This window comes from Symphodus melops, assembly GCF_947650265.1.
Source record: "Symphodus melops genome assembly, chromosome: 15".
NCBI classification, from domain to species: domain Eukaryota; kingdom Metazoa; phylum Chordata; class Actinopteri; order Labriformes; family Labridae; genus Symphodus; species Symphodus melops.
Window position 1 is genome coordinate 7,800,357 of NC_136705.1, and position 12,117 is coordinate 7,812,473.

At 44.3% G+C, this 12,117-nt stretch overlaps 1 protein-coding gene across 1 annotated transcript; it reads right to left on the reverse strand.

The window, feature by feature from the left end:
* Positions 1-1,159: 1,159 nt before the first annotated feature.
* On the reverse strand, positions 1,160-12,117 carry LOC306836097 (uncharacterized protein). Its single transcript, XM_079363026.1, has 4 exons — positions 12,062-12,117; positions 11,098-11,165; positions 4,391-4,584; positions 1,160-1,295 (listed from the first exon to the last, which is right to left on the reverse strand). The coding sequence occupies exons 1-4, from the start codon at positions 12,098-12,100 to the stop codon at positions 1,282-1,284; spliced, it is 315 nt and encodes a 104-aa protein (XP_079219152.1). The 5' UTR covers positions 12,101-12,117; the 3' UTR covers positions 1,160-1,281.

The window sequence follows — 12,117 nt, forward strand, 5'->3', positions numbered from 1 at the left end:
CCAATAACACTTCCTGGTACAGAAACAAAACCACCCCAAATGAAAGATGCCTAAGAAGCCATAACATCTGGTTCACTAACATAAGGAACAAGAGCGTCAGAGACACTGACAGTAACAACAGAAGCCACAGTAGCAGCAGTCTTGACATATGGTTTTACCCATTTATGGTCCGTTCGAGACTTGAACGGATCAACTTTACCAGAACGCATCAGATCATCTGAAGCAGCCTCGAAATGTTCTTCTCTCCAGCCAACATCCTCATGCCCATCCTCACGCACTCTAGGAAATTACTCATATGGAGCAACTCGTATCTCATATCATCTGCTGAGGCCACAGCTTCACCAGCAGTTGTAACCTTCTTTTCATTAAAAAATGAAGCAACCTGACTTGTAAGCACATTCTGAATTTACTCCAAAATTATTAACTTACACAAGTCATCTCAATAAGTCATTAAGAGCCGTCAACCAATGTTAAATGCGTAGACAAATATCATGGACAAACAACACAAGGATTCTATGTGCGTACACTGAGGACAAAACTCGGTCAGTGTGAAGATTCCCCGTTAACTACTCAAAAGAAATCTTCTGATCCAACTCCTCCCTAGTCTTCATGTGGTTACTGGTGGTGGGTTTTTATACACTAAAGATCAGTGGCCCAGTTGAGCGACGAGCAGGCGAGTAACCACGGACATGCTCCCAAGCAAAGCTTTACCCACTTTCAGCCCAGCAAAACAAAGATTCCAGCTCAACGCACCCATAGGAGTACGTGGCTACAGACTACAAGAGAAAACTACACACCTCACTGAACATACAGTATGCACACAAGAACCTTCTGCCGGTTACTGATTCACCTGGTTTGAGCATAAACAAAACAGGATCCAAAGAAATGCACCACCTCTACAAGGTAAACAAACAATTATGCACTTCCAAAAACTGCCAAAACAGAGCAAACTAATCCCCTTTAAATCATAATTATTCACACCAGAGTGAACAAAAGATTACCAAAACGCCACAAATGACAAACTGATGGAGACGAGGTTTATAAAAGAAAATGAATGTATTACAACAAAAAAAAATGTGTTAACAAATGAGCAAAGTTATGAGGTGTGCTAGTCTGTATTATCAGTAGTAAGAATGTGTGAACGCATTATGCATGAAGTTGACGTGTACCAACAAAAATAATAATATTCAAGCATCGATCCAGCAGAGAGATCAGAGAGAGACTGCTGCTGCTGCTCAGGAGGACTGGGAGACGCCACGCATCTGCAGACTTTGAATTTCTTCATATCGATGTGCCTAAAAACGCGCAAGACACAAAAGGAAACACTAAAGAGCATGCAAACCAGAAAATTAATAATGTGACCCCTTTGAAGGTGCATATAAACTGCACGTTGTAAACTTCACTAAACAGAAATCATCACAAAGGAAGACAATTTAAAACTTTTCTGTATTCTGGATATTATTGTAATGAATAAACAATGTCTGATAAATACATCATAAATACAATGAATATTGTCAAAAGTCATTGTGTACACACCGGACAGATCCCTGAGATCTCCAAATAAAGGACTCCTCACTCTACCAAGAAATCACTTCAAATCAGCCTGCAGTCACTCTTGTAAAAGCAGCATAAAAACATCTTTTTGCACAAGGTTTTAGTAAGGTTTGCATTATTTTAGAATATTAACTTTGTATACGTTATGTTTTTGCAGTAAGCCTTTGTTTTATTATGTAATACTTTCTTATTTAAGATGCTCTTACATTGTGTCATCTTTGTTATTCTTCTGTTTAAAAGCACATTAAGTCTGCGCCTGTTGTATGAAATGTGCTATATAAATAAACTTGACCATAATAATTATGGCAGAATTACAAAAGATCATGGTTTGGACTTTTAAAAAAAAAAAAAAAAAGGTAATATTATAATGACTATCAAATTAAACAAAGTGGTCTCCCCGGTTTAAGAGATACAGCCTGACGATCACACTGAGTGAGCTTGCAGAAGAAGACCGTTCCACATAACCATGCCCATCAGTTTTGGAAGGACTTTAGGAAGTACCTTTAATCCCCAGCCCTCTCCGTTTACACTTAGTGAACTTGAAAGGACTGCCCTTAACAAAACATGAATGTTGCACCAATTATATATGGTAATAATTTTGGAAACACAATTCCAAGTTACACATGGACTGCATGCCTGCAAAAACGAGCATGTGATTAAGAGATAATGAGTCATTCCTAGCGTTCGGTGACATTTGAGTCCCCATGACATATTATGGTGTATTTTGTTTAAAACTGGGTCAATACTCTTTTTGAAACGTTTTTCTTCAAGTATAAATCTTACTCTACCATAGAAAAAAAGGATATATCCTCAGAATTGATTGTTTTAAATTAAATGTTCTCATGTTAGTGAAGGGCAGGTTAAAATGCCATGTCCCCAGTCATGTTTACGCAACTAAAATTGCATAAATATGGCATAAATATAAAAAAAAATTGAGATTTCTTTTTATTGGTATATAGTCTTTTTTTAAATGTTGCTCATCATATAATAGTTTTTGTCATTTATATAATTTTAATGCATAAAATCATTAAAAGACACTGTGTCCCTGAATTGACTGTCCACCCTGTTACTCTGGTGAGAGTCCCTTTGGACGAGCCCCCTAAATGTTCCCATGGTAACAGAACTCTTAGGCTATGCTCTCAAGAAGTGATACATTTTTGGAGGGAAACATCAACAAGAAGCCAAGTGAGTATCACTCTTTTATCAACCTTTTTTTCAATGTTTTAGAATTGTTTATAGATGTGGTAAAGCATAACATGTCCACTCTGTTACCCTTATATTTAGTGGAAAACAGTATTTTTTTGTGGTATTGAAAATATTGCTGATAAATATGTACAAAATACTCCTTAATGGTCGTTTTGTATTAGGTTGTTTTCCTTCATAGGGGTAGAAATGGCTAGGTTTAGGATAAAATGTCCCCCCTGTTACCGTCCACCCTGTTACTGTTATGATCAGTAACAGGGTGGACACGGTGAATGAATTTGTGTTTACAGCATGTTTTGACATTTGTTATAAGTGTATTATGTATTATCTATTATAATCATTATTTAAAAATCTATTATTTAAATCAGTATACATGTATTTGTTAGAAAAATGGCACCAATGTCTGCTGCGGAAAAGCAGCAGCGTTACAGGGCACGTTGTGATGCAGACCCTGTGAAAAGGTTAAATTACCTCAAAACAGAGAGGGAGAAATGGAGATGGGACAGGGAGGAAGGAAGGAAAAAGAAAATATCAGAACAAATGCCTTATCAAGGAGCCACTACCTCTGAATAAGAGGTCATTCAAGCTTGAGAAGAAACTATGGAGTTTCTTAGAAAAGAATCTTGGGATCTGGTTAGGAAAATAGTTAGCGTTTCCTCAAACATCTGTTGGTTAGTAACAGTAATTTTTCTTCCTATGTTGTTTAATGGGTAGGGAGTAAATATGAAGTTTGAGGTGGAAAGGTTCCTGTTTTGGTCAGGCGGTGGGGTAGATGAATTGTATTTCTTTAATAATAGGAACTTATTTGGTAATTTTGTTTATTTGTTAAGATCCCCAGTAGCTTCTGTGTTAAACAGTAGCTACTCTTCCTGGGGTCTCCATATTTTCATTGACAATATTTCATTAAATGGTGCATGTGTGTGTGTGTGTCCACCCTGTTACCCATGTGTTTTTGGGATATTAATAAAATAAAATACAACAATATGATGTTTATCTTTGTGGTTATTTGCAGGGAATAAATTGGTGAAATACAATCAATTAAAACATTTTTCAAATTCCATCAAACTTCCTTTTATTTCTAAAAGACTTATGTAAGAATTACGTTTTACGTCAAGCTATAACAGCTTTTTCAAGATAAAGCTTGTTCAAGAAGAACAATGCTTACAATGCTTTTCCAGTGTAAAGAAAGGGACATTTGAGCTTTAAGAAAATGTAATTAAGAATATGACTGGGTTTTCAAAACAATACGTAATAGAGATGATCATGTCTGGTAACAGGGTGGACATTTGACCTCTGTCACACGGAAAGAATCTATCTAAAATTAATAGATTATAATATCCTGAGCTGGACTAATATCATTTTCTGATAGTTTATAAAGCCCTCCTTCAGATCAAATGTTGAAATCATGAACATTTTGACATTTTTTTTGAAAAGGTATCGAGCTGAAATGGCACCGAATAGCAGGAATGACTCTAATACGTTTTTACAGAAACCAAGAGCTAAAGCTTTGCAACAAATTAGCTTTAACCATAGCAGTAAATGACAGGTATCATATTTCCTGCTCCAACGGCTGTGCAAGTGGTCTTTGTTGTACCAAGTTGAACATTTCACAGATTAGCTCCATTGCACTCACCCTGACCCTGCAGGGACCGGATCACACAGCAGAGTACAAAAGCTCTGTCACCCCCTAAGCTGTCATGATATTTGTCCATAAAAAGGCAGCAGAGGAAAGGCAGGGTTTCCCCTCTCAAGTCAGACGTGTGTAAGTGACGACTCGGTCTGGGGAGAAGGATTGTAGGAAGTCCCACCCGACCATCAGCGGGGTCACTTTCCCAGGGTGAAAAAAAAAATAATAATAAATTAGGATGAGTAATTTAGTGCACCGACAATTATGAGAGCACCTAAATTTATCTCATATAAGTCCAACGTATGACTTTACTGATAATGGCTTTACACAGAAGTTGAAATACAGATTTTGTATTTACTGCCTCAAATGCATACAAGTCGTCTTACAATCTGGCTGCAAATGCAAAGAAAAGCATCTTCCAACCACAACCTGACACCCACATACGTTTGTCAAATAGTGTTTCGAATTGAAGCAGATGCCGATTACTTGCAGCCACTACTGGCCAAATAAACGCTCTAACAAATGTGACGGAGCGGCTCCATCACGGAGTGTAGACGCACACACCAACACACACGCGGACACGTACACTGCCACACACACACGCGCACCAAACTTTCCCCTCTGCCACTGCTCCTTATCACGCAATTAAACATATCATCTTCCTCCTTTCCCTTCCCGTTCCATAGCGCGACCAAGGGTCTCATACATTTAAATCACCATTCAGGGCGTTGGATGCACGCTCCGTGGCGTCCCGTTCGGATGAAACAGAGGCGGTACATTTCCGCCAGGTAAATAGGTGGACGTGGCGCCCAATCACAACCACGTGATTTAGAAATATACGAATCATAATGCCCGGTGGGAGGGGTTTTTTCCTTTAAAAGGAAGGCTGTGTGGGACCTTCAGGACAGAGAAGGCAAGTTACAGAGAAGGTAACATCTCGTGGACGAATGTTTTTTTTTGAACTACTCATGTTGGAGATTTGTGCTGTAAATATTGTTTTTGTAAATATTTTTTTTTCTATTTTTTTTTGTTTTGGATTTTTCACATTTTTTTGTAAATATTGTGCACTTGTGGAGGCCGGTGAAGAATAAATCCACCAAACACAGTCTTCGACTACGCCTGTGTGTTTTTTCAAACTTTCTTTTCGGGTGTGTAATAAGAGAACCCCGCCACATATGGTGTCAGAAGTGGGATGGCTAGTCGCAAGAAGCTTGTCCGGCCCCAAAAACAGCGCACAGGACTGCGGTCCCAGCGGCGAGAGCAGTTTGAAGAGGTAACTGCCAAGACAGACCCGGCTTGGGACACAGTGCCAACGTCCTCAGAGGAGGACAGTGAGGAGTACCGGTCCTGGAAGGCTCCAGCAGCTCCTAAAGGACCTGCAGATGCAGGGGGTGAACTGGTGGCGATGATGAGAGACTTTTTGGCAGCACAGCAAAGGAGAGAGGAGGGTCTGTTGACAGAGATCCAAGGTCTAAGGGCTTCTCTCCCAGGGGCTGAGCAGCCATGTCGACCTGTGCCCCAGACCCGACAGACGGTGGCACCACAGGGGCAGAGCAGGCCGGCCCAGGTCACTTCTCCAAATACGGCCATGGCGAGCAGTCCAAGATTTGAACTGCCCACCCCAGCACCCCGCCGAGGACAGCGAGATTCAACATCGGAGGCTCCCACTTTTCAGTCTCAGGAGGCCAGTAGTAGACCTGACCAGCCGAGGCCAGAGTGGAGGCACTACCAAGACCCCAAAATTCCACAATATCAGATGGGGGAAGACATTGAGAACTTTTTACTGAGATTTGAACGAATAGCCAAGACCTGGAAATGGCCAGAGTGTGAATGGGCCTGTCGTCTCGTGCCACTGCTAACTGGTAAGGCACTGGAGGCCTACATAGCGATGGATGAAGAGAGGGCTCACTGCTACACTGACCTGAGAGCAGCTCTGCTCTTAAAATTCGACATCTCTCCAGAGACGTACCGGCAGCAGTTCCGTTCCACCGCTGTTCCCCCTGGTGAGAACCCCACCGAGACCTACCATCGACTGAAGGGGCTCTACCGACGCTGGATCCGGCCCGAGCAGCACACCAAGGAGGAGATTGGGGAAGCCATCGTCTTGGAGCAGCTACTCCGGGTACTTCCAACGGAGGTGAGGACCTGGGTGAAGGAGCACGAACCAGTTGAGGGACTCTCAGCTGCCAGGCTTGCGCTACAGTACCTCAACGCCCGGAGAGGTGGACCAGTGTCACGTCCTACCAGTGCTACACACCGACCAGCTTTCCAACAGCAACCATCACGGCCTGCAAGGGGGGAGAGATACCAGGAACCTGCACGTGACCCCATCTCTGCCCCAAACCAGCAAGAGTTGGGTAAGGACTTTGTTTGCTTTTATTGCCAGCAGCCAGGCCACAAAGCTTCTGTGTGTCCCGTACGCAAAGCTAAGGTCACCGGCGCTTGTTACGCACCCCGGTCAGAAGTGGGCCCTGAGGCTGACATGGAGGTGAAGACGCAACACAAAACTGTTACCATCAGTGGTCAAAAGGTGACAGCCCTGTTAGACTCCGGTAGTTACATGTCCCTGGTTAAAAGTACTCTGGTGCCAGTCGGTGCGGTGGACTACCGCAGACAGGCGGACATCACGTGTATTCATGGAGACAGACATTTGTACCCAAAAACGGATGTAATTGTGATTATTGATGAACAATCTTACCTGCTGACTGTTGGGGTGGTAGAGAACTTACCTGTTGACGCCATCTTGGGTTGGGATTTACCTGTGCTAACAGACTTGTTGCAGAAGAAAGAACTGTCCGAGCAAAGTGACTCTGGGAAGGTGGGAGATATGAATGTAAATGTTTCTTGTCCGGTAATCACCAGAGCCCAAGCAAAAGCTGGTGTCCAACCGCTACCAGACCTCGACAGTAGTCTGTGTGAGGGTGGCACTAAGGGGCCGAGAAAATCACGTCGACAACGACGCTTTGAGAAGCAGCTAAGGCTCGATTCTCCAAACAAACCAAGTTTGGTGGGGGATGATATTTGGGATGTGCCTGACAATATTTCAGGATTGCAAAAGGAAGATGCTACTTTGAAGCCATTGTTCTCCAAAGTAGTGAAGGACACCAGTGGGGATTGTGTGGGGAAAGAGATGTTCATTGTTGACAATGATGTGCTTTATGGTGTGTGTAATGAAGACAAACGCCTTGTTATCCCAGCTAGTTGTAGAGCCCTTGTCATGCACCTAGCACACACACTCCCATGGGCTGGACACCTTGGCCGCCATAAAACCTACCTTCGTGTTAGTTCCCGGTTTTATTGGCCTTCTATGTACACTGACATTCAGAAATATTGCGCCACATGCCCTACATGCCAGAAAACATGCACTGCCCGCAAATCTGACCGAGCTTTTCTGCAGCCTCTTCCTGTAATCTCCACACCATTTCGCAGGATCGCCATGGACATCGTGGGCCCTCTGGTGAGAAGCAGCGGAGGTCATCAGTATATCCTAGTTATCTGCGACTATGCAACACGGTTTCCAGAGGCTTTTCCCCTGCGCACCATCACTGCTCCAGCAGTAGTGCGTGCGTTGGTCCAGCTATTCTCCAGGGTGGGGATACCAGACGAGATACTCACCGATCAGGGAACCAACTTTACCTCCAGACTCATGCAGCTCCTCTATAAGCAGTTGGGCATCAAGGCTATCAAGACCACCCCATACCACCCACAAACTGACGGTCTGGTCGAGCGGTTTAACCAAACACTGAAGAGGATGCTCCAGAAGTTTGTGGATGATACTGGAAAGGACTGGGATCGCTGGTTGCCATTCCTGCTGTTTGCCTACAGGGAGGTACCTCAAGCTTCAACAGGCTTCTCTCCATTTGAGCTCCTGTATGGTTGGGATGTACAGGGACCATTGGATCTGCTCCGTAAGGGTTGGGAAACTCCGTCAACCACTGCTGACGACAGAGGGGTGATCCAGTTTGTGCTGGAGATGAGGAATCGGCTTGTTAAGTACCAGGAGGAGGCAGAGGTCAACCTGCGAGAGGCCCAGAAGAGCCAGAAGACGTGGTACGACCAACAGGCTCGACATCGGGAGTTCCAGCCTGACCAGAAAGTCCTACTGCTTCTTCCTTCCTCCAACAGCAAGCTCCTAGCAAAATGGCAAGGCCCATACACCATCACCCGGAAAATGGGCCCAGTCACCTATGAGGTTTACCATCCGGAGAAGAAACGGCAAAAACAGACCTACCATGTAAACCTTCTCAAAGAGTGGAAGGAGCGCCAAGTGGATTCTCCAGGGATGGCTCTGCTGGCAAGAAAGGTGAATCTTGAGGAAGAAGAGGAGATGGGTCCAACGCTTCCAGTAACGTCTGTTTCTCCTGTGTTGGTACATCTGACTCCCGAACGAGCATCAGAGCTTCTGAAGGTCTTCAAGGAGACGTCTTCACTTTTCACTGCTAATCCAGGGAAAACCACAGTGGTTGAGCACGTCATTCGGCTGAAAGAGGGACAAGCCATTCGTCAACGTCCCTACAGAGTCCCGCAAAATCTGGTGACAAAACTGAAGCAGGAGGTAGAGGAAATGTTACGACTGGGAGTGATTGAGCCATCCAACTCAGAGTGGTGCAGTCCGGTGGTCATTGTTTTCAAAAAGGACGGGTCTCTCCGCATCTGCATTGACTTCAGGAAACTCAATGCAATTTCCCAGTTTGATGCCTACCCAATGCCAAGGATCGATGATCTGCTGGAACAAATTGGAGCAGCAAAGTTCATCACCACCTTGGACTTGTGTAAAGGATACTGGCAAGTGCCCCTTGAAGAGTCAAGCCGACCCTACACCGCATTCCGAACACCAGCTGGTCTCTTCCAATTCACTGTGATGCCCTTTGGTCTTCATGGAGCTCCAGCCACGTTCCAGAGACTGATGGACCGAGTCCTCCAGGATTGTGGACACTGCAGCGCTGCCTATCTAGACGACGTGGTCATCTACAGCCATACTTGGGAGGATCATATGCAACATTTGTCGTTGGTTCTTGGGAAAATCCAGCAGGCTGGGCTGACCCTCAACCCCGCAAAGTGTGAGTGGGCACAGCAAGAAACAAGGTACCTTGGTTACCTACTGGGTCGAGGGGAGGTGCGGCCGCAAGTGGATAAGGTTGAAGCTATCCAGAATTGCCCTCGACCTCGCACCAAGAAGGAGGTACGGTCTTTTCTTGGACTGGTTGGCTGGTACAGGAGGTTTGTGCCCCAGTTCGCAACAATCGCTGCACCAATCACAGCACTGACCAGAAAGGACCAGAGGAATCCGGTTACGTGGACGGATGATTGTGAGACAGCATTCAACACCCTCAAAGCCCACCTGTGCTCGTCCCCTGTCCTCAAAAGCCCCGACTTCAATCGACGATTTCTGGTACAGGTGGATGCCTCTGCAGTCGGCCTTGGAGCAGTTCTGGCTCAGGGAGATCTGGGAGAAGAGCATCCAATTCTGTATCTGAGCCGCAAGTTACAGCCACGTGAGACCAGGTATTCCACGGTGGAGAAGGAGGGCCTGGCCATTAAGTGGGCACTGGAGAGCCTACGATACTACCTACTTGGACGGGAGTTTGATCTTGAAACAGACCACAGAGCTCTAACATGGATCAACTCAATGAAGGACCACAACAGTCGCCTGACCAGATGGTATCTTTCACTCCAGCCATTCAAGTTCACCATCCGACACCGATCAGGAAAATCCAATGTGGTGGCTGACTACCTTTCCAGGTTGCCGCACATCGTCAACCTCCAGGAGGAGGGGGATGATGTGACGGAGCGGCTCCATCACGGAGTGTAGACGCACACACCAACACACACGCGGACACGTACACTGCCACACACACACGCGCACCAAACTTTCCCCTCTGCCAATGCTCCTTATCACGCAATTAAACATATCATCTTCCTCCTTTCCCTTCCCGTTCCATAGCGCGACCAAGGGTCTCATACATTTAAATCACCATTCAGGGCGTTGGATGCACGCTCCGTGGCGTCCCGTTCGGATGAAACAGAGGCGGTACATTTCCGCCAGGTAAATAGGTGGACGTGGCGCCCAATCACAACCACGTGATTTAGAAATATACGAATCATAATGCCCGGTGGGAGGGGTTTTTTCCTTTAAAAGGAAGGCTGTGTGGGACCTTCAGGACAGAGAAGGCAAGTTACAGAGAAGGTAACATCTCGTGGACGAATGTTTTTTTTTGAACTACTCATGTTGGAGATTTGTGCTGTAAATATTGTTTTTGTAAATATTTTTTTTTCTATTTTTTTTTGTTTTGGATTTTTCACATTTTTTTGTAAATATTGTGCACTTGTGGAGGCCGGTGAAGAATAAATCCACCAAACACAGTCTTCGACTACGCCTGTGTGTTTTTTCAAACTTTCTTTTCGGGTGTGTAATAAGAGAACCCCGCCACACAAGTCAGCAGTCCATAATTGTTATATACAGCAAAGTCAGTAGAAAACTACGAAACAATTGTTTAGCTGGACCTCTTGCAGTATGTGAAACTAACTCCAGAGGGACAGATGCAAGCACAAAGTCATTCACACACATGACCCCCTCTAGGTATACATAATGAAGAAACAGTTCGGGGTCATACGTATACAAACTGTCACAGTTGCAGTGTTTGCATCTGTGTGAAAAGGGCACACTACACAGAAAATGTCATTGCATTTTGTGTAAAAAGCTTAAACCTCACCAGTTAGCAGAATGAAAGGGGTCAAAGACGTACAGCTGGCTCATTGCATTGTGTGGTCTGGAAATGTTCTGAAAACGAAAAAGATTTAGCATCAAGACATTCTAGGGTGTACTGAAATACAACCTCTTAACTTTTGCTGTATTTTTAATTGCTGTAATCTTTCCCTTTAGTAAATTTTATTTCTTAGGTATGGATGCAATATATAGAAAACAGCTCTCCAATGCAAGTAAGCAGAAGCTAATTTGCAACACTCATCCCTAGTCCTGAATGAAACAATACCGTATGATGTATGCTCTCGATGTCTACATAAATAACACTTGGAATAAAAAAAGCCAAAACAAGGTGTTGAAGGCACATTGTCAAATACAGAGCACATCAAATGAAAACATCTTTTTGATCAGAAATACGAGCACCTGGATGGAGGACTGAGGAATAATGGCCAGACATGACATGTCTCTGTTGCTTGGATACAAGCTCATATTAGAATAAACAAAGTGGTCACTAAAATGCTAAATTATTACCCCAGATATCACAAAAGGCCTTGGGATAACATGGAAACACCATCTGAGCCTGAAAATAAACTGACATGCTGGAGCTTTTCCTTTATCCTCAGTGGATGCTCATTTGTCACAGTGCCTTCATAATCATGGTTTGAAAAGCTCATGAGGCCGCTTCATCAGATGAGGCGGAGCATTTTGGCAGAAATATTAATGGATATAATCAGGGGAGATGGAGGATGAGAAGAAGTAATAGACCTGCAGCTCAAAGGTGTGTGGAAAGCACACAATTTGTGTTGTACTCGGGGTTCCCAAACTTTCCATTTCACAATCCCAAAAATAAAGCTGCCAGACACATGGGACCCCACTGTGGGGAGATCTGGGGAGCAGGGTTCCATCAGCCAACTATTCCCCACTTCATTCTTAAACCTTAAGCCATTTCAACCTCAAATGAAAGCTGTACTCACCAGCATCCACACCAAACAAATGCCAGAGTCCTGTGTCATGCACCCAGGTGCTTCAA

Excerpts from the sequence above, each read along its gene's own strand:
- LOC306836097 (XM_079363026.1), bottom strand. The coding sequence starts at position 12,100 with ATGACACAGGACTCTGGCATTTGTTTGGTGTGGATGCTG. Across the intron at positions 11,166-12,061 it reads TTTGTTTGGTGTGGATGCTG|AACATTTCCAGACCACACAA; the intron begins GTGAGTACAGCT and ends TTTCGTTTTCAG. Across the intron at positions 4,585-11,097 it reads CCCTTTCATTCTGCTAACTG|TGACCCCGCTGATGGTCGGG; the intron begins GTGAGGTTTAAG and ends ACCCTGGGAAAG.